The sequence below is a fragment of the Centroberyx affinis genome, unplaced genomic scaffold, assembly GCF_046629955.1.
Source record: "Centroberyx affinis isolate AG114_WGS23_722 - 3 ecotype Tasmania unplaced genomic scaffold, CSIRO-AGI_Caff_v1 ptg003175l_1, whole genome shotgun sequence".
NCBI classification, from domain to species: domain Eukaryota; kingdom Metazoa; phylum Chordata; class Actinopteri; order Beryciformes; family Berycidae; genus Centroberyx; species Centroberyx affinis.
The window spans coordinates 32,414-56,444 of record NW_027281224.1 but is presented as its reverse complement, the minus strand read 5'-3'; the positions used below and the strand labels follow the sequence as shown (position 1 = coordinate 56,444).

The following is a 24,031-nucleotide window of genomic DNA, read 5'->3' as shown; positions in this document are numbered from 1 at the left end:
GTTAAAATTAAGGCTATTTAAAAGCTAAGCTGAAAAGATAAGTTTTTAGCCATTACAGGGTAGAGTAGGCAGTGTAAAATAAGAACGTTTTTAGCTTTGACTTAAAAGTGGTCAGAGTCAGGTCTTGTCTAATATCATCTATCCCAGATGTCCTAAGGGTCCTAGAAGGTTCATATGACACAAGCATGTCAGAGATGTATTTGCGACCAGAGCCACATAGTGATTTGTAGACAAGCAGCAAGATTTTGAAATCAATTCTCTGAGTGACTGGTAGCCAGTGTAAGGATTTTAGAACTGGTGTAATGTGGTCATATATATATGTGGTCGACGCAGACCCACGTAGCCATCTCCTGCCGCTGGTAGGGGCGCTAATTTAGGAAATGCTCCTGTATTAGAGGGTAGGAACAAACAAACTATGGGGTCGTTTTTTGGGGGAGGACAGTCTCGCTTTTTTGCATAAAAGGAATGGAATTTTGCCCAATGCTAACAAAATGGCAGTGGTGTGTTTGGAATTTATGCTTTAGCTAGCAGAGCAGTTTCTTTTTTGTAACAGATGTGGAATTTATTATGTCTGGCCAATGCTAATGAAACATTTTGGCTAACAAGCTACATGATACTGAAAGACAGCTAACCTAGCGTAGCAATATAGTAAGATAAGATAAGATAAGATAGCACTTTATTGATCCCCCTGGGGAAATTCGGATGGATCTAAAGTGCATTTCTGATGAGGATATGTTTTATTGTCATTCCAGAACATGTACATGAAAGGGAACGAAATGAGGTACTCAGGTCCCGGTTCAGGTAATACCAATAATAAAATCAAAAAGAAAGCACACAATAAAAACACCATTATATGCAACATGCCCTGATATGAAACAATACTAATAATAGCAGCAAATTGTTCAGTGAGAAGCAGCAATTGTTCAGTGTGATTTGCAGGGTTTTCAGTCTTAAAGTGCAGCATTTCTCAGTCTCAAATTGCAGCAATGCCCTGACATGGAGTAATAGTAATAATAGCAGCAATTATTCAGATCAGTGTGATGCAGAAATAGTAATAATAGCAGCAATTATTCAGTATGATGCAGCAGTTATTCAGTGTGATGCAGCAGTTATTCAGTGTGATGCAGAATTTATCAATCTCACAGCATCCGGGAAGAAACTGTTCCTCAGCCTGGTGGTTCTGGCCTTGATGCTGCGTAACCTCCTGCCTGAAGGGAGGGGGGCAGACAGTCCGTTAGCAGGGTGGGCAGAGTCCCTCGTGATGCAGGAGGCCTTTTTCCTGCACCTGCTGTTGTAAATATCACTGATGATGGGTAGGCTGCTGCCAATGATCCTCTGTGCAGTCTTACCCACCCGCTGCAGTGCCCGTCTGTCTGCAGCAGAGGTCAATAAAAAGACAAACTAGGCTACAGAGTTTTTGGCTTCCCGTGGAGAGCCCATGGTGGCTCCGGTTGAGGTGAACAGCCAATCCCTCCGCATACCCTCAGCTGCTAAAGTTAAATTAACTGGACGTAAGACAAGGAAATAAACTGTGTTCAAACCGGGCCGAAGACCGGGATGGTTTGATAGAAGGCTCAGTCATGTCTCTGTTTTTCTCTGTTTTGTGTTGCCGGACAACTTTGCCCCCAAAAAGGGACAACCTACACCAGTGATTCTCAACCTTTTTCATATCAAGGACCCCTTATTTAGTCCACATTAGTGCCACGGACGCCCATGTGATGAGACTTTGTCCCTCGGACCCAAATCTGACAATATTTGTATTGTTAGATATGATTTTGTCCAGAATTCCATGACTATCTGTATTGTAGGTAGAGATAACAGTGAAACTATGATCAAAAATATAATTCTTCTGCATTCTCGAATTGCGTTAACTTCTTGTAAATGAAATAATGGTGAAGTTTAACAATTTATCAATTTGCTGGGGACCCCCTGGAACCCCCTCAAGGACCCCTGGTGGTCCGCGGACCCCACGTTGAGAACCACTGACCTACACCAAACCCAACACGTAGAAGTGCGCCACTAGAAGTATTCCCCCAAGAATTGTATTCTTTAGTCAGAGTAGGAAATCCTCTGAAACAGCATCTAGATCATGGGACACTAAAACTCTCCATGAAACCCACATCATATCATATACTCATATCCATCATATCAGAGGTGGACGACACTGACTGGACCAGATCCCATTTTTAATAAAAGGACGATATTGGACCCATATATCTGACCCATCTTCAACTTCTAGTTTCAGTGGTCTCAGTATAGGTTTCATCAGTGTCTGCGTGTTGTGTGCCTCCTGCAGGTGTCTGAGGAGAGTGCTGTGCAGCCCGCGTCGCTCTCTGTGGATGCTGCTCATGCTTCTCACTGTGATCTGCGTCGCCATTCAAATCCTGGGAGTCGTCCGCCAGGCCAGGTAAAGTCACACTGCTGCAGATCCTACCGGTTTAGATGTTACTGTTTTATGAGTGGACTTAGAGGGTCCTTAAGGTTTTGCTGACATGTGAGAAATAATCAATGTTAAACATATCACACATAAATCAAATGAAATCATTTTAAAGGTAAGGACCACCCTAAAACACTTATTAACTGTAATTGCCCTGTTTTTACTCAATACAGTACAAAATATAAGAACTACAATACGCAATAAATGCAATCCGTACATTACACAATGTACACTACAATACAATTTATAATACAATATGCAATATAACATACAACACCAGGAGCGTGAGTGTTATGAACAGTATAAATGCTAAATGATAAGTGATATATGGTATTGCACAGTAGGTAAGTGGTAATATGATATAAGTAGTCAACACTGACAGCACAGTGGTAGTGCAGTGATGATGCAATAACAGTACAACAGTCCAACAACTGTACAATAACTACAGTGTCTTGTGGTTAGAGCTTTGCCCAAAAATTCTCCATTGACTGTCACTTCAACACATCAACCCAGTCTGTTGTCTCCAAGTGTGTAGCGTGTGTAGACTATTATGTTACCTATGATAACTTATCTGTATTGCTTTACCACTGAGTCCCCATTCATTGTCCCCCACATTGTATGACAACTTTAACTGTATGACCTGCTTTACCACTGAGTCCCCATTCCTTGTCAATGCCGCCCCCTAGCGGCACAAAGTCAATGTTACAGTGTGAGGAACGAATGAACGAACGAACAAACGAATGAACGGACCTTTGGTGGGGGACAAAAACAGTTATTGGTGATGGACCAAGTGCATTCCTGGGTCCATTTTGTTTGGTGGTATATTTTTCTTATATTCTGTGGATAACGGGCCAAACGCAGACAACGTGACGGCACGTCCAGATATTTCCAGTGCAGCAGCAATGTAGTTTGATAGCAGAAAATTTTATGGTGATGATGCAGATGTTATAAACATCATCCAAATTCAAGATGCTTTTATTCCATTTTGTTCTCTTCTGCCAACTAACCTGCACAACAACCACAAATTCAACTCTGGTTAGATTGATTTTAATTACTGACCTAAACCAGCAGAGAATCGTAAATGTCAGATTAGCTTCTGAATTGAATGTGTACAGATATATCCAGTAACGTTTCAACCCGTAAACATAGCAACCTGGCAGATATCCAGATGAGTGTGAGTTATACCTTCTAGTCAACAGCTCCTTGCAGCTCAGCTCTGATCTAATGCAGTATTTCTCCTTCAGGGCTGATAAAGGAGGTTATTTGTAAATCTTACGCTTTGTCTTTTGGCCAAAAATGAAGCTTAAACTCTTTAAAAATGCACAATACATTTTTTAGGACTTTGTACTTTTTGAGTTCTGAAACTCAACTCTGAAACACTGAAAATATGGCATCTTTAAATTCTAATCAATTTAACTTTTTCACCTTCCAAAGAGAAGGAAGTACCCCACTTTTTTTCATAAATTCCAACTCATCAGTGTATTATAACTGGTCTACCATTGAAATTAGAAAAATGTACTGGTTTCAAGTTTTATAATGATTCAAGATAAATGTATTGTCCCACTGACCTTATTGGTAATATATGACGTATCATATTGACTGTGTGTACAACTTGCTGTCTCCTCCCAGGAATGACAAACTGACAGGACTCCTGAAACTGAGGTTCACTGCTGAAAACCAGCATCCACTTCCCTCTGTGCAATATGTCTGGGAAAACCTCCACGCTGAGCCTGCACTAGTAGACAAGGAAGGAACAGCAGAACGTCCTTGTCAAAATGAGGTGGAGAGAAGAGGGGAGAGATTTGAGGGATATCTAAAGCCCTCAGACGAGATCCTGTCGAGACATGTTGATAAAACCAGTAAGTTCATAAATTCTCAGACAGAGGCAAGAAAAGTTTCAACTGGAAAGCTAATTCTACCCAAAGACCCAACACTAAGAAACAAGCAAAGCCTAGGACTTTCTGGTTCTTTGGTCCTCCAGCAGGGGGTGCCATCTCACAGCAGCTCAGATAGCAGGAGTCATCACATCCCACACTTCCACAGTAATAGTAAAGATCTGACTTCAGCCATTGACCAGAGGATCCTGAACACCCCCACTCCATCCAGCTCCTCCAAGGCTCACCTCAACAACATCCACAACAGTAAAGGCTCCTGCCAGCCAAAGGATCACATTGTGTTCCTAAAGACACACAAAACAGCCAGCAGCACCATCCTCAACATCCTGTATCGCTATGGCGACAGCAGGAACTTGACCTTTGCCCTCCCACTGAGCAAACACAGCCAGTTGTTTTACCCATTCTTCTTTGCTTCGCACTTTGTGGAGGGCGTCAGCAGCAGAAGCGTGAGGCAGTTCCATATCATGTGCAACCACATGAGGTTTAGAAAATCTGAGGTGAGCTTAATTAAAAAATTACTCACATTGTTTGGTTTAACTGTTGCTATGCCTGTTTAGAACTGCATGCCTGGAGTTATCCATCTGTAACATAGCTAGGCTACATCATCTTTCACCTTTTGGTTATTGCTTCATATTTCATAATTGTTCATGAACCGGGTTCCAATTTGCATACAATTTGGCACTGTAAAACTTCTATTAACTGTTAGACCCATTTCATATATATGATTTCATATCCTCTAAAGCAGTGGTTCTCAACGTGGGGTCCGGGGACCACCAGGGGTCCTTGAGGAGGTTCCAGGGGGTCCCCAGCAAATTGATGAATTGTTAAACTTCACCATTATTTCATGTACAAGAAGTTAACACAATTAGAGAATGTAGAAGAATTAAGAACTATTTTGATCATAGTTTCACTGTTATCTCTCTACCTACAATACAGATAGTCATGGAATTCTAGACAAAATCATATCTGACAATAAAATGATCTTAGATTTGGGTCCGAGAGACAAAATCTCATCAAATGGGGGTCCGTGGCCCTAATGTGGACTAAGTTAGCAGTCCTTAATATGAGAGAGGTTGAGAATCACTGCTCTAAAGTAACATGTTGAACAGCAGTTACATCAGCTAACTGGAAAAACATAAGCAATGAAGAAAAATGATTGTATTCTTCCTGTAAAATCTTTCCGAATTTCAGTCACAGTGAAGTAGAACTTGGTATTTTCTCCTAAACACATTTTTTCCTTTGTCATGTCCCAGGTGGCAAAAGTGATGCCTGAGGATACCTTCTACTTTTCCATCCTGAGGCATCCTGTGGCCATGATGGAGTCTATCTTCATTTACTACAAGAGCATCCCAGCCTTCCACAAGGCTCGCAGCCTGGACGACTTCCTCGATAACGGCTGGCGAGGCTACAACTCATCGCTGACCAACAACCACTACGCTCACAATATTCTGGCCTTCGATTTTGGCTTTAACAACAACGTTTCGGTCGATGCTGAAGACCTGGAGGCGAGAGCCAGCACAGCTATCGCGGCCATTGAACAGGACTTTCACCTCATTCTTATTTCTGAATACTTTGATGAGTCTATGGTCTTGCTCAAGCACGCCCTCTGCTGGTCCCTGGATGACGTGGTTTCCTTTAAGCTCAACAGCCGCAGTGAACGGACCCGTCACCCACTTCTGCCAAACACCGCAGACAAGATCAAGGCTTGGAACGCTTTAGATTGGAGGCTGTACCTGCACTTTAATGCCACCTTCTGGCATAAAGTGGACACTCTGGTGGGGCAGGAGGAGATGAGGCGGGAAGTATCTCAATTGAAAGAGCTCAGAGCCCAGCTAACGAAAACCTGCCTGAAAGATGGTGGGGCGGTAGACCCTTCCCAAATAAAAGATGCTGGACTGAAGCCATTCCAATACGGAGCAGCTGTCATCCAAGGATATAACTTAAACCCAGGCCTAGAGGGATCAACCAAAACAAAATGTCAGAATCTTATAACTCCAGAACTGCAGTACACAGATACACTGTACTCCCAGCAGTTTCCTGAGCTAGCCGCTAAGCAAAGAAAAGCAGCTAGGATGGTTGCTCCGCAGCGCCAGTCTGGCTCAAACCGAACTGGCATGACGAGACAGGTCTGGGCCAGGGAAGCCCATCACAGAAGAACTGTCAGACACAAAGACCCAAATACCAAGAACCAAAAGGCCCCCACAAGTGCCCTGTTAACACACACAGCAGCTAAAAACAACAGAAATATGCCATGACTGGTAGCTGGAAGTGATGACTTGTATTGATGATTGATGGGACCATTCAATTCTTATAGGTTCATACAGAGGTTTAATTTGTTCAGTCTAATGCCCATGTTGGAACATTTTCTTCATGTACTTTCAAGTGCATTCCTCTAGTTTGATTTTATGCCAATAACATAAACACAGTGAAGTTGGAGCTGAATAGAGGGATGATCTCGAGGCATGGCTGTAGTCAAGAGCACCTTAGTCGAGTCAAAAATCAAGACCAGGTCCAAAGGGGGTCGAGACCAAGTTAAAACTGAGACCAGGGCAAATCCAGTCCTATTCAAGACCAAAATAGGCAATAAACAGTGTACTTTCCAAATGTAAAAAAAAATAATGCTAGATATCTGTTGATATTACAGATCAACAGAGATCTAGATCTATCTGCAGAAGCTCTGTACTATGCCCTTCAACATCCAAGTAATCAATACATAAGTGAATTGATTTATGTTATCAGTTAATAAGACTGGCATTAACCATTTGTGCTTAGAAGTGGAGTCTAATCTGTATCTTTCTGTGTCATCCTGAGTTAAAATTAAGTTAATTGAAAATATTATAGATTATAGATATTTATTTCTGATGACTTGAGGAGGAATCCCCTCTTTGTCTGCCCTCTCTACTCTTTGTCTCTACCAAATTCCTCAGTACAGCTCCAAAAAAAGAAAGATTGTGTTGAAGAATATCACATAAGCTCAAGAAGATCTCAAAAGAACTCTTGCTTGGAGTTTCCTGGTGAGAACTCAGACATTTCCTGGAAATCCTCTCCATTTTTCCAACAAATTACGAAGTGAAGAATTATTGCTGAGAATGGAGTACTTACCATAGAGTCACTTAGCAGTCCTTTCTATTATCAGAGAGGCATTATTATTTTAAATAATGTTCTAATTCTTAGAATACCAAATAATAACTGTATTTATTGTATGTTTTCCAAATGTTTCTGCACAATACAAATGAATTGTGGATGATAATCAAGAAAGGATATTTAATGGTTTCTGATTATCTTAATGCTTTGAGACTATATCATAGACAATCCCAATACTTTTGTAAATATGTCTATGTCTGTATATGTGATTTTCATTTGCTGAATATTGACAGTAATAATGTCACCACTCATAAGCACAGATTTGGCAGGGATTGAGTGTAGGACAACCACACTTAATGGAATCCAGTTCTCCAATCTTCCTCTGATCCAGCAGGTCCTGCTAGATGAACCACAGGATATGCTGAATGGGAAGCCACCTGACTGCTGGACTCATCCACAAAAGGGGGAACATTAGCATTCTTGCATTGGTGGTGTGTATTTGAGTTTGCCTTTTAGTTTTATTTCTACTGGTGCAGAATAAAACAGACAGAACCAAAAGTTTCTCTCCAGTGTCCTTCCTGCTCTGTAGAGACCAGTAGACATCAGAGAAATGTTTTAGCGTGGCCTAGGTTTTCATGTTTCTTTTAATCTATTTTGTGTGAAATCTACACATGCTTGAGTATTATGTGAAATTATTATGTGAATGGCATAAAGTATTAGGTAAGTGTCAGGTATTGTCAGACATTGGGAGGTGTGTGGGTGTTATGATGTGAGAAATCCAAAGTCTTTGAGGAAGTTCCAGGGGGTCCCCCAGCAAAACGGGAAATAGTTTAATTTCACTGGAATTAAATTGAATAGAAAGTTGGAGAATGTGTAAGAATGACTCTTCTAATCACAGATTTTACTGTCACCACTATTATCTCTCTACCGACAGACAACAAAAATATTCTTAGATGGGGTCCTGGTGTGAAAACCTTGATCGGATTGGGATCCATGGTCCAAAGTGTCTCTTAGGGATCCTTAATATGAAAATGTTTGGGAACCCTGGTGTATGACTTTCATATCAGGCAATTATTTTGCACAATATCATAATCATAGAAGTCCAGCACCATATACATGAGATGTCAAATAAGGTCAAGTTAACAATTGTATTGGGAAAGTTGGTCTAAAAGTGGGGTCCAGGTAATTTCATACACTATAACTTATCTCAATTAGAGAATGACTATCGCAATCCTAGATTTCACTCATCACTCACCATTGTTATTTCCCCATGTACAGTGTTGACAATTCTACAATTCAATACTACATCAACAACAAAAATCTTCCAATGTGGCTCTCTGGGACCAAATCTGATCAAATGGGGACTGTGGCCCTAATGTGGGTTTATTTGGGAGTTCGGGACATGAAAATGTTTGAGAACCCCTGATATCAGAATATAGGCACACATCTCCTCTCCTCATCACATTTCCTTTGGAAAACATGTTTCCAGTGACTGGTCTGAATGAGGACATCATGGCGTCTCAGTGTTTGCCCTGTGATGGACTGGTGACCTGTCTAGCTTAGTGATTCTCAACCTTTTTCATATCAAGGACCCCTAAATTAGTACACATTAGGGCCATGGACCCCCATTTATCTCTTGGACCCAAATCTGACAATATTTTTATTGATAGATATGATTTTGTCCAGAATTCCATGACTATCTGTATTGTAGGTAGAGAGATAACAGTGAAACTATGATCAAAACAGTCATTCTTCTACATTCTGTAACTGTGTTAACTTCTTGTAAATTAAATAATGGCGAAGTTTAACAATTCATCAATTTGCTGGGGACCCCCTGGAACCTCCTTAAGGACCCCTGGTGGTCCCCAGACCCCACATTGAGAACCACTGGTCTAGGTTGTCTCAATGCATGCTGGGATAGACTCCAGCCCCCTGCCACTCTGGAAAGGAATGAAAAGGTAATAATAATAATAATAATAATGATAATAACCTTTATTTGTATAGCACCTTTCACACACAACATGCAGCTCAAAGTGCTTTACATCAATAAAAGGCAGATAACAGACAGATAAAAAGATAAAATTCATATAAAAGAAGGTAAAGAGAGTGAAGGAATGAATGGTCTGAAGGAGGCAGTAATATACTTCAGCCACTAGATGGAACTCTTGTCCATGTTCTGGTAGCCTTGTTGCAGTCATAAACCAGGCTCAAGTCCGACCCCTTGTGTTTGCCAGCAGTAATAAATAACAGATGCACTGAACACTATTTTCTGCCAAGGAGTCCAATCACTAATATCTGATTGTTGACACTGTTTATTATTTAGACAAGGTGGAAGGGACAGACAAAAGGGACAGACAGGGTTTGGCATGTCTTTCTCTGCTTGAATGCATAAATGCAAAGTTAGAAATGTGTATATGTGTGTGTGCATTCAAGCCTCTGGATGTTTGTATCAAACCGATATGTGCTTTGCATATTATTAGTGTCTGTGTGCATGATGTGTGTTTATGCAAATTACATCAGTGAGAGTTGTGTGTGTGTGTGTGTGTGTGTGTGTGTGAGAGAGAGAGAGAGAGAGAGAGAGAGAGAGCAGGCATGTTTGACAGCAGCAGTTCTAATCAGTTTGTGCAGTGCTTGCAGACAGAGTTGGGTCGATGGTTAGCTCGAGGAACCAGGGAATCGAGACTCAGGGTGGGGGCGCTGTCTCGCTGATGGGGAGTCTTCTGGCTCCATCATTTCCCCCTGTGGTTCCTGTACTGAGAGGGAAGAGCATGAAAGACAGAAAAAAGGGGTTTGGGGGGGAGGGATGAGAAAACTGAGACATACGAGAGAGAGAAAAGGTCATGGTTAGGCGCGTTTAAATAGGGTGGAGCAGGAAATTTAATGTGTGCTTGAGGCGTGGTCTTTGTTCCCGAACCTCAGTTATAATAGTAATAATTTCATTTGTTTTGGGGTATACGGATAGCATTATTTCTGCTAAAAGTGGTACTAACAGCATACGGTGAGCTCGAAATTAAGTTTATGTTTCTCACATTCCCTCTTGGTAGTTGAGGTATTTTGTGATGTCACACTGCCATACCTTGGCTTGTGCTGAAACATCGCCCCTGAAGTCTGACATCTGGGACTTCCAAATCGGCTGCTAAAAAGCACTGCATTCATGTGACTGTGTCGTAAAATCAAACCTGGAAGGCAAACGACAAACAAATATGGATGTCCTGGAGTGTCTAACTACAAACGCGTAATAAAGGTGCATGTGTAGGCTATCTAAGTATTTTGGCGGTTTTTCGCCCAATTGGGCTTCTTTTGATCGCATAGGTTGGAAAAAGAAATTGTTGGGCGAGCAGATAAATATTGGGCTGGTTTAGGATCATTTGGCTGGGTTTTTAAAATGATGACTTCTATACTGCATTGTATGATCATACAACTAAAGAGAATAACACGCTCAGAAAAGAATGAGAGTGTGACCCTGATCTCAAGCCATGGATAATGCCTGTTGCAGGAGACATTTTAAATACCAAAGACCAAGAGCACAGCAGCCGTTATGTCTGTTTTGGCACTTCATGTCAGGCAAGAGCTGAGGGAGGATATCGGTGATTCCCCTTACTCTCTCTACCTAGATGAAACAACCGGTGTAATTCTCTCGAAGCACAGGCAGACACAAGTGGCTTTCTTGCTACTGGTTTATTTGAAGGCTTCTCTCCAAATCCACCGTGAAAACTAAACACACAGTATTGACGAGAAAATCTCGTTGGCTGCATGCTGCAAAAGGGAATAGTCTTCGAGTCTTCCTTATAACCGTTCACATAAAATTAAAGTCTATTTTGACCAGCATAAACTTTTCACCGGTGCATATATGATGTCCTCGCTTGCTGCTTGCTTAAGAGTCTCACTCACACGAGAGCAGCACGACGAGACTTGTACATAACTTTGGGCTGAGACTTCAAAATAAAGGTACTATTACTTGTACTAAATGAAATTATGTATAAATAACAAAGGCAACTTAAATTCACTCTCAATTATGACAGTCTTAGAAAAAGTAGACAAATTATATAAATTATATAAGCAATATAATTACAACAGTTACAACCGGTATAACTGAGAACAAACTGTTTTGCATTTAGGTGAAATACGTTACCTTTCTTGAAAAGAATGCATTAGAAATCAAGAATATGGTGGATGGATGGAGATGGAGCAAGCGTCATGGTAGAAGAACACCACTCTGTTTACATCGTTCTCAAACAAAAGCAGCCTAACCTACAATTTATCTGCTAGTGGCTCCCCAGGCAATGCAGCATCTCCCCAGCAACCTTGACTAACTTGCAACTGGTTTGCCCATTCAGCCAAGCGCCAGGACGATTATCAGACTATGAGACAATAATGGGGGCTGTCCGCTCAGACTGCTTTCACAAAGTGTCACCCGTTGGTTAGTGACAGCAGATTACATTGATCAAGAATATTCACTCAAACTACATTTCACTCTAGCATCAAATGCTGAACACTGCTATGCAGCACAGCCTTTGAGTGAGATGTTGTACTGATGTACTGTAAGTTCTGATGGAAATCAAAACTGTGAACAATTACCTTCAGCTGAAGACAGGCGACACTGAGAAGAATTGTTTAGCTTAGAGAGCATCTTCCTCTCCCCTCTGGATGCAGATCTGGATACCATGTTCCAGCAACAATTGGAGGCACTGCCACCTGAAAAGAAGCAGCTAATTAAATCCATGGAGACGCTCCAAAAACTGGAGCTCCTCTGTCTTAAGTCTGTGTTGTCCACCATTAACAGGCCGGGACCTTAAGACTTACCCAGTTTTTCTCATGCCCACTTAACACACTGGAAACCCAGTGGAGAAATGTGGCATCAGCGGGTTTCTCCAGTGACTTGGCCAGTGATGCATTTTGTCTGGAAGTCAAGGCTTTCAAAGATGCTGGAGGAAACAAGTGTTTTCAACATTTAGCAGTTTGCTCAGTATTCTCCTCCCCAATGTTCATGTGGAGAGAGCATTTTCCCAAGTGACACTACTTGAAGATGACACAAGAAATCGCATGGGATTACCGCTCCTTTCCAGCCTCAGTGTGGTGGTCAAACCTATGAATTTTTTACATCTGGGCGGATTTTTACACCATTATTGGACTGGAAACTGTCAATCCAATCTGGCAACATGGCATTGACAGTAAACATGTTTTTTTTCTCTTTTCTCTTTTATATTGAACTTTGGTAACACTTTACAATAAGGGTCACTAAGTTAAGGGTTATTTAATGCTTAATAAGCATTAACTAACCCTTAATTAACAGTTAACTAATGTGTAATTTACTAATGGTGTTCATGTTAACTAAGGTATTAATTTATACATTAATAGTTTATAAAGATGACTATTAAATAATGTATAAATTAATACCTTAGTTAACATGAACATCATTAGTAAACGATTACCAGACACATTAGTTAACTGTTAATTAAGGGTTAGTTAATGCTTATTAAGCATTAACTAACCCTTAATTAATGTACCCTTATTGTAAAGTGTTACCTGAACTTCTGATGAGGGCAGGGAGAGAGGAACATGGCTACTTCTACTCCACATGCTTTAGAAAGGAGTACAGGAGTACTTTGGTGGCTGGTTATCTAGAAAATATAAACACATCAATGCACAAACATTACAAGAGCAAGCATCAGTTGAGAGAATGAACTGTCATTTTGTTACAGTAGTTTTTCCGTAATCCTGCTAACAGACAAACAGACAGACAAACAAACAAACGGCACCGAAAACATAACCTCCTTGGCAGAGGTAATAACTTTATTTGTATAGTACCTTTTAACAAGACTGTTTACAAAGTGCTTCACAGAATAAAAGGCATAAAAACAAAGAAATAAAAGGAGTAAAACAATACAAACAATAGTAAAAAGGACAACAAAGGATCAAATTTAAATACACAGAAGTAAAAGAAAAAAACACTAAATACATGTAAACCAATTCACCACCACCTAATTAAAAGCAATGGTAAAAAGATGTGTTTTAAGATGCTTCTTGAAAGTGCTGAGTGTATCAGTGGCTTTGATGTCACACCAATTGTGACATCATGAGCTTTTCTGCAAAGTTTAATTCTGCCATCTCTTTCAACACAAAATCAAACAAGGCCTGGGCATCGCATGCACACAACACATCAAAGAAACCCAAAAAGCGCTCCTGAATAACACCCTACTCATCTACATATCTGACTGTGACAGAAAGTTGTGAGTGACAGCTGATGTCTGCTATCTCATTGATCTGCCACGACAAAAATGGAGCAGCGGCAATCTCCCTCTTGATCTCATTTTTGATAGTGGTAGCAATAGCAGAGATCAGATCATTCTGAATGGTTTTTAACATGCGAGTGAACACGCTGGATGTTTGCAAATGATCAGGAAGCAAAGCGCCATATCTTGCAATGACATCTGCCAGTTCTCTGTAATTGCCCCTGTTGGAGGACTCCTCTCGTTCATCGTTTCCCCTAAAAGCTAACTCCTGCATTCCCAGAAAAGCTGTAGTACTGATCAAACATATAAGAGAATCCTTGATTCTTCTTACCTTCTCGTTGTGTTGTGCAGTTTGCAAATGCAGTCGCTCATTGTCCCCCACCAAAGGGGGGACTATGGATCGGTCTCCGTCCATTAGTTCGTTTGTTCGTTAGTCACACTGTAATGTTGACTTTGTGCCGCTAGGGGGTGGCATTGACAATGAATGGGGACTCAGTGGTAAAGCAGGTCATACAGTTAAAGTTATCATACAATGTGGGGACAATGAATGGAGACTCAGTGGTAAAGCAATACAGTTAAAGTTATCATAGGTAACATAATAGTCTACACACGCTACACACTTGGAGACATCAGACTGGGTTGATGTGTTGAAGTGAGAGTCAATGGAGAATTTTTGGGCAAACCTCTAACCACAAGACACTGTAGTTATTGTACAGTTGTTGGACTGTTGTACTGTTATTGCACTCATCACTGCACTACCACTGTGCCGTCAGTGTTGACTACTTATATCATATTACCACTTACCTACTGAGCAATACCAATATCTGTCCTTTCATTGTCCCATGCGAAAATGCTTATACAATTTCATTCATATTTCAAGCACACTCAGCAATCACTGACTGACCCAAGGGTGGAACTACATCACTGGTGGGGGACAACATGTTTACTATTTGCTTGTTAATGACTTGGTCTATTTGCGTTGTTCCAAGCAATCTATAATGCACATTTGCATGCAAATACTCCTTGCATTGGTTATGGCGCCTTGTTGCCCGGTCCAAATTGTGGATGTCTCCAAATCCCTGGATAGTCCAATTGACTGCTTCTTCCGTGACAAGACAGGGCCAATAATACAGGCGATTGGTAGCAAGGCTGCAAGTGAGCCAAGCACATTTGTCATACCACAAAGTTTTAAAACCCCCCAGCTTCTGGTCTTCTTGAATTTAATTCCCAGACATGGTCTTCCAGCAGTTTTAAATAAAATTTTCTCCCTATACTCCAGTGTATCGAATGGGTTTGCCAAGAAAAAACCCACAATGTCGTCTGAATTATCCATATAGCTTGCTAGGTAATAGCTAGCTAACTTAGGTAGGTAGGGTCTCCCACCCTTCTGCCGCGGGACACAAGTTAAAATTCGCAAGTTCACTCATCAGTACTCCAAACGATTTATAGATTTTGGTGTATATATTAAGGGACCCTGCATGATTGGATGGATAGAATTTTATTACAGTGGTTGATTGGGGTGACGTCCTCCCTAATACATAATTTCCTATGTGTATTTGATAAGAGGGAGGCAAAAGAAAAAAACAAATTAATGGGGGCAAATGGGGATGATGTGAGGTCAAATGGAGTTTGTCCTCCCTTGTCCTCCTTCAGCACTACCTTACCATTATGCTCAGAGGTGCTGTTGAGATTTCTACGTTTATAATATTGTTTTCTTCAATCTATGTTTCTTTATACATATAAATACTAGATGAATGTCAGTTTTGACACAATTGTTTTGTTTTTTTAAGAAATTGCATTTTTTATTTTTTTTTTACTCAAAATAAAGTGAGAGAGAAAGGGGGGAGGCACATTGGACACTGTATTGAGATCTGTAAGAAAGAAAAACATGCTTAAAGCTGCTGTAGGCAATTTGGGCAACTACTCCCTCCCTTCCTCTTGTAACCCCTCCCTCCCAATGAGGCTCAGGCGTGTGCATGTACGTGCCTGTCAACAGAGAGGGGCAAACATGATAAATTCCAAATCTTTTATGCAAAACACAGCAATGCTTGCTCAATCTAGATGTAACTGAAACATTCACCAGCAAAAAAATGTTTTTTGACCACTAGAGGGGTGACAGAAACCGCAACACATTTGTAAATACACACAGCAAAACTACTGGGCTACAGAAGCCCCTTAAGGACAAACATAAAGGCAAGTGCATAAAGGCTAATGGCTAAAATAAACGTACCTACAGAGAAATATTGACGGTTACCAGTCTCGCTTTGCCAGATTTTTCTCCCGCTGAAGGTTACATGTCCCACAATGACAAGTGAAGAGGTAAGTACCAAGCAGTGGTGGAAGTAGTACTCTGATCCTTTACTTAAGTAAAAGTACCAATACAGCAATGTAAAAATACTCCATTACAAGCAAAAGTCCTGCATGAAAAATCCTACTTAAGTAAAAGTACATAAGTATTAGCAGCAACATGTAGTTAAAGTATTAAAGTAAAAGTAGTGGTTTGGTCCCTCTGACTGATATTTTATTATATATGACATCATTAGATTATTAATACTGAAGCATCAGTGTGTAAGCAGCATGTTACTGTTGTAGCTGCTGGAGGTGGAGCTAGTTTGAATTACTTTATATACAGTTAGCTAGTTTAGTCCAGTGGTTCCCAACCTAGGGCTCGGGCCCCTCCAAAGGGTCACCAGATAAATCTGAGGGGTCGTGAGATGATTAATGGGAGAGGAAACAAAGTTCTGATACACAAATCTGTTTTCAGTTTTTGGACTTTTTCTCTAATCTTTGATTTTTGCTGAAATATATTTGATCATTTGAACATTTATTGAAATGAAACCATGTGAGGTTTAGAGGGAAAAATCACTATTTGGTGGAGCTGTTAACAACTCATAGACATCTGAAATGTGACCCGACTACACACTGCTTTTTGTAAGACGTCAAAAGCCAAAAAGGTTGGAAACCACTGGTTTCATCTTTAACAATGTGTTGTATTTTAAAAGCTTGTTATATTATCCATTGTGCCAAATCTCCATGTGAAAAGTAACTAAAGCTGTCAAATAAATGTAGTGGAGTAGAAAGTACAATATTTCCCTCTGAAATGTAGTGGAGTGGAAGTGTAAAGTAGCATCAAATGGAAATACTCAAGTAAAGTACAAGTACAATTGTATTTAAGTACAGTACTTGAGTAAATGTACTTAGTTACTTTACACGTGGACTGAAACTACCTTATACTGTTGGCCACTGAGCAGCTCAACTGGAACAGCCGGACTGCACTTGTTGACAATACTTGTATCCAACAAAAGGGCTTTTTCTACATTGAGCTGGCATGCAAAGGATAATTCTGGTTATTTTAAAACCTGGGCCTTAATTTCCTAGTTTTTGCCATCATGACGATTGCTTGCGTTGAAAATTTCATCCCTTATTTCACTATGGAGTGTTCATACCTCCAGGTTGCCGGGAGCGCTGCTGTCCAACACACACACACAGGGCCAAAGCAGTGATCTCCAATACTCACATTGCACTCACATTGCAGTTCAACATGTCTCTATATAGCTGTGATTTAACTATTATTACAACATTCCAGTTCTAATAGTCTGTTTGATACTTTTATACTTTTAAGTCATGTCAGTTTGAAAAGCATTCTTAAGTTTTACTGGGAAACCCCCACATACAAAATCATTTATGAATTTAAAATCAACCATAAATGAACTACGGCAGATGTTTCTCACTTTTTGTGAGTGTGGTTGATTGTATTAGTGTGAATAAAACTGATCATTGTGATTTTTCATGCATTTGCATTGAACAGCAGCACTCCTGGTGACCTGGATTTATTCTGGTTGACCTGGATTTAACTCTACAGTGAAGTAAGTTTTCAGTACAATCAATCTGGCTAATTATATTTGTATGCCCATAAACCCACCTATGATCAAAAGCAACAAGTTCACACCTCTTCTCGGTGGGGTTGTCGAAAGGCATTCTGGGAAATGCAGGAAAGCACTAACTGAAGTAGAAGTAGATGAGGCAGGTTGAGGGAAAGTGGGTTCACCAAAAAAATAAATTACAACTCTTCATTACAAAATAACTCCTGGAATGCAATGAACATCATTGATTGATGATATCCAAATTTGTTTTCGCTCCTTGAGGATGTATGTTTCTTATGTGTTCTTTGGGTAAGGGCTTTTATTACTATATATATATATATTCCTTCTATCTATTGTATTGCAATTAGCATTATCTATGATTTTCAGTTTTGTTATGTTTTTCCATCTCTAAATGTAGTATTGATTTACATTTGAAGCTTATGATTTGTTTATCTCATTACTTAAAAAAAAAAAGAAAAAAAAAGAGATTGCATTATGGTCAATCAGCCTGATATAAAATAATATACAGTCATAAATGAAATGTGACAATAAATAAAAAGTATATATATAAAAAAGGAAAGTATCCAAATGCACTATTGTATTTTCCCTTTGCTCAAGACTTAAGGTTGATAATGGGGAAATGGTTCAGACATCAGGACAGCATAGATGGTAGAAACAATAAGTCGCATATATCATCCAGTTTATTTTAAAGAATTTACGCTCAATGCCACACTGAACCTTTTAACTCACAGGATTAAAATCAAAGTCAAGAGAAGGGTTTTATAGAAACTGTTAAAATTGCTACCTCAACTGTATACTGGTAGAAATACTGAAATCATGAATGACAACTGCAAGTTCAAGCCCCTATCTTGACATAGACATAGTTAAGAGGAAAAAAATTGACAAATGACACAAGTCAGTAGGGAACAGAATTAAGTCTCTATGGCATACCTGTCTCCGAATCAGCTGGAGGAGGTATAGGAGATGATTTTAGTAGGCTATGTGTAGAGAGAACACCATTCCCATGGGCTTGTAGCCCAGTGCTTCTCAACCTTTTTCATATCAAGGACCCCTCATTCAGTCCACATTAGGGCCACGGACCCCCATTTGATGAGATTTTGTGTCTCAGACCCAAATCACTAGGTGGCGCTTCTAAGGGCAGCCGCATGTATTTGGGCTTCATTTCATGCTGCCTAGGATGTTGATCGCTATAATGTCTGACGCATTTCAGGATTCACTGTTTAAAAACTGTGTTTTTATGCTGTTGTACCCTGCCATGTCAAGCTTTAATAAATGAATGAATGAATGAATCTAAAATATGATATTGTCCAGAATTCCATGATTATCTCTATTGTAGATAGAGAGATAACAGTGAAACTATGATCAAAACAGTCATTTCTACATCTCTCTTTCTTGTAAATTTCTTGTAAATGAAATAATGGTGAAGTTTAACAATTCATCAATTTGCTGGGGACCCCCTGGAATCCCCTCAAGGACCCCTGGTGGTCCCCGGACCCCACGTTGAGAACCACTGTTGTAGCCTACTAGTAGACCAGTAAATAAGCATATTCCATGTTTTTGACCGCTAGACAGAATTATATCGAACTAAATGTGTTTTTGTGCGCGTGTACAATGCACTAACCCGCAAAATTAAGAAAAAAAAACAAGCACTGAATTTGAAATAACTGACACAACTTCTAAAATTACCTGTATCACAGTGCGCCTGCCGTATCCTGCATTTCCAGCCTACTTTGATGAAAAATGAAATAACTGTGACAAAAGAAAGGCCGACGATTTTTTGAAGTTATCCAATCCAGTTCAAAATGCTCTAGGAGTATGAAGGACCTGTTGACATGGAGCTGTTTCTATTTCAACATGTGTTGACCAGCTGCACTAATTAGACTTCTACAGTAACCAGAAGATGAGTTCCATTTCGACAAAAAAAGCTCGTTCAGTTTAGTTTGCTAACTGTGGTGTCATGAATCTGTTCCTCCATGCATGGCATAGGCTATATTTAAGCATTTTATCTGTCACACTGGGGAGGATATTTAACTCAGAGAACTGTAATAAATGGTCTGAATATTTCCAAAGGACTAGCAGACTAGCACCAGCCTGCTTGTAAAATTAACCAGTCACAGGAATGTGGACTGAGAGAATAACAGCAGAGTAAAGCATCCGAAAGCAAAACATCAGTTTACTTACGAGGTTAAAGAGCCCAGAGCTTGCTCCCTCATCCATCTCCTTGGTGAGGGCGGCATCTCCCCCAAAGCCCCCCCCCCAAAAAAACCCAAAACCCGGTCCAAGTCTCTCCAGGTCTCCCCGTTAACCCAGACTACTCTGTCCTCTCTCTCTCTCTCCCTCTCTTTCCCCTCGCTCTCTCTCTCTCTCAGTCGGACTCCTCCTGCCGAACCGTCATCGCTCCGACGCGCAGACAGATGGAGGGGTAGAGAGTCATAGGGCGTTTAAAGGACAGGGTTTATTGTCACCCGTCCAGGTAGCTATCTCTCTCTGTCTCTCTCTCTCTCACTCTCTCTTTTGTCCTATTGTTCCCATTTTAGCATTTAAATCAGTTTGTTAAAGCAGAGAACATACAGTATATGGCATACCAGAAGTTCATTCTGAATGAATTTTGGGGGATATCAAGTTGAGCATAAAGCTACAAAATACTACTTTTTCACATAAAAGAACAATAGTCCTACATAAATAGGATATTCTATTATATTCTACATTATCAGTCTGTGTTCATGGCTAATCTTTAAAAATGTCTAATCTCTGAAATTGAGTGCTTAGTCAAAACTCAACTGATAGCAGACAAGGTTAGCAAGAAGGTTAAGCATTATCAAATATTGTACTTCTCTTCTAATATTGAACACTCTAATATCTAATTTTGAGCTCTTCTAGTTGACATCAGCATATTAGCAATCCATGGCAATAAGGGAGAAGCTCCTTTGGTCCTTGCAACTTCAACTTCAACTTTATTATTATCCCGAAGGAAATTTGGTCTGCAGCAGGCATCGAAACACATCAGGTTACATAAAAACATAAAAACATCGGCAACAACAAGCATCAGAAATATAGAACACAGAAAATCCCGGAATAAACCAACAGTTCAAGTAAAAATGAAGACACTCCTACCACTCTGAACCAGAAACTGAAAAACCAAAAATGGGAAACAATACCAGATCCAATATTATGCACTGCAAGTGAAGTGCAAAATAAAGTACAAAATCAAATCGAGTAAAGTGCTGTGCAGTGGCAATAAGTAAAAAATAATGATTAAGATTACTGTCAGTTTTGTCATATTAGGCTGTTGAGCCATCAGGCCCCAAGCTATCAAGTTCTGATACTGAAGAATGTAATAGCAAGTTAAAAGGTGTCAATATTGGCTTTGCTGTGTTTAGCTGTAAACTCAAAATGCTACTGTTGGGCAAAATCTGGTCGGATCTGTATTTAAATTGGTGTGCATGTTCCACATAAGGGTTGAAACATGATTACCAAGTTTCATAGCGATTGGTGAAAATCTGTTTGAGTTATAAGCCAAAATGTGGCCATGCCGACGACCAAACTTCAGATTTTAACTAGGACATGGTCCTAGAGCATGTGTACCAAATTTTGTGTAATTTCACCAATTGGATTTAGGAAATACAGTTTTCTGGTCTTTGTGGTGCCCTCTATTGGTCCATATTTGAATGTCTTTACACACATGTTCATTCATTATATCTGAACATGTTGTCCAAGTTTCATGATGATTGGACCATCTATCACAAAGTTATAACAATTTAGCTGATAGGCCACGCCTCCTTCACAACTTTAAGAGTTAATATCTTCAAAACTACAGTAGATATCAACAATCTATGAACAAAATTTAAAGAACTTGGACCATAGATGCTACTGACCAATTTTGGTGATAATCGTCAAACGGTGTAGGAGAAGATATTAATATATAGGAGATACAGCACCTATTTTTGACCTTTAATTATAGCGCCACCATCAGGCTGAGCCCAAAGACAAAAACAATAATAATAAAAAAAAGTACCAATGCAAAACTCTGAAGAACTGGTCCCCACTGACTTCAGTTTTGGAGAAGGCTGCTATGGAGCTGTGCTGGCAACCTCCCTGTGTGTTATATGGACAAACTTCACCTGTGTTTCAACTGGCATGAGGGTGAGTAGATGATGACAGAATTTTCATTTTTGGGTGAACTATTCCTTTAATGGAGCATTGTAATGTGAAAAAGCCCTGCCATTCTAGTTTGATTTTTTTTGTACTCCCACCAAAATATCTGTCCAATAGCTCTGCTTGATATTAGTCAGTGTTAAACTAACCAGACAATACAGTGTAACAATTTGGTGATCTCTAGTTCAGACTTTGAAAGGACTATTACAGTGTGAAAACTCCATTAGCCTTCATAGCTGAAATGTGTTGAGACTCACAGTCTTACAGCACAGTCCTCCATCTTTGAGTAGTTGAATGTCAGGGGGGGGCGGCTGCCAAAAAAGCATGGACCGGAAAATTACTTTTGAAAGCCAGAAATCTCAGTGGCTGGCAAAGTAAATGTTGAGTCATAGTATTCTCCTAGGAAAATATAAACATAACAACAACAAACAGGTTTAGAGTTTATGGTTTCACATAGGACATTGCAGATATTCTGACACAAGTTACTGACACAAGACACGTAGGGCAGCACAAAGATAGTGGCACAGTGACAATTAAAGGGGAACACCACTCACCCAGAACCCATAACCCATGGTCCAAAACAAAATATTCTTTTTTTTTTTTTACTTTATTGCCATTAACACACATTAACAGGCAATTAACATTACAAAACAAAATCACCTTGAGATTGGGCTTCACTTGACATACATACACATATAGATGAAATGACACCGTACAGAAGTAGAACACACACACATCTACCTATACATATACCAACAAAAATTCTACATCTAAACAATAAAGTACAATATTTCTAACTAAGGTAGTCAATAACTGATGACCATTTTCTTATAAAAAAAATAGGCAGTTTTAGTTGTAGCTGGGCAGTCATGTGTTCCATCATGTAAACATGTTTGACTTTTTGTAGCCATTGAACAATCGTGGGAGTGTTAGGCTTCATCCAATTAATAGTAATTATTTTTCTTGCAACCATCACAAAACAACATATTCTAATTCCCAACTTTCAGTCATCAGGTTAATGAAAGGTTGCCATATTTTCAAAAAGTATAATTTTCCTCTCTAGTTGACATTGTGCACTGAATTTTCTCCAGGTGTAATACATTCCCTAGCTCTTTTAGCCACATTTCAAATGTAGGAACCTTTTCAGAGTTCCAGGATTGTAGCAGTAGCTTTCTGACTAGCAGTGTTGAGAGAGATGTCCTGAGCCTCATAACCATTCTTCACGCCACCTGGTTCGACAGCCCCAAATAGCACAGCTGGGAAAACTCCCTGCTGAAAGACCCAAGAACAAATGTAACTTGGGACATAGTAAGAATTGATAAGACAGCGGTCCTTCCTCGTTTAAACATTTCACGCAGAGTGGTGAAGTCTTTGGGAATATCTTTTGTAGTCTGGTCGGAGAGAAATGCAATCTGTGTACAACCTTGAATTGTATCAAATTATGTCTTGTATTGGGTGTATTACAGGGCTGGAGCGTATGAGCAAGGCCAATGGTTCCAGTGCTAAAGAAAACAGGAATGGGGAGATAGGGCCCCCCTGGCTTATCCCCCTATACAGGTGAAAGGGTCTTGATATGTTTCGATTTTGTGTATTATCTTGATCCAATTAATAAATGATTTGCCAAAACCCAATCTATCTAGCACCGACAACATTTAAGGCCATTCTATTTGGCCTTTTCGGTGTCAAGTGATATTATAGTGATATAAATTTATATTGCCAAAAATGTATTATTGCCAATTTTTGGATCCCTGGTCTGTTCTTAAAATGGGTGAAACAATCTAAGTAAAAATTATATATGACAAAGTAACTACTCAATGAATGACTGAATTAAAAAATATGGGAACACTTTACAATAAGGGTACATGCGTAAGCATGGTCAGAGCTGTGCTTAAATTTCCGCACGTTCTCAAGCATAAGTACAAATTAATAAATCCGACTCCTTGCTCAGAAATGGTCGTACGCATGGTTTACACACATATTTGTACTGATGCACTCTTGATAAATGAGGGTCCAGGGGACTAAGCAAAGTGAATGGATTGCTGTGATACTTGCTTGTGTCCTGGAGTCTGCTGCGGCCGACGTTGCTGGACTTGGATGGTGAGAGAGTCTTTGGGAGCCAAGTTGAAGAAACTCTTGATCAAGGGTTAGGGTTAGGGTTAACTCACTGAACTATTCTCTGGGAATGATTTATAAGGTATATGGTGTCTCTACCTTCAGATAGCGTTCAGCCAATGCTGATTTGATCCGGGTGATAGCACCTTTGAAATCTTAGGATTCTCTATTATTCTCACCAAAATTGTCAGAGCACATTTCTGGTGGCAGATTTGAAAAGTTAAGATCAGA

The 24,031-nt window shown here is 39.9% G+C and overlaps 1 protein-coding gene across 1 annotated transcript; it reads left to right on the top strand.

The window, feature by feature from the left end:
* The first annotated feature begins 755 nt into the window (after positions 1–755).
* LOC139659951 (galactosylceramide sulfotransferase-like) lies at positions 756–23,249 on the top strand. Its single transcript, XM_071537974.1, has 6 exons — positions 756–801; positions 1,146–1,293; positions 2,297–2,407; positions 4,067–4,829; positions 5,586–6,537; positions 23,155–23,249. Exons 1-6 carry the CDS (start codon positions 756–758, stop codon positions 23,247–23,249), a joined length of 2,115 nt encoding a protein of 704 aa, XP_071394075.1.
* The last annotated feature ends 782 nt before the right edge of the window (positions 23,250–24,031 follow it).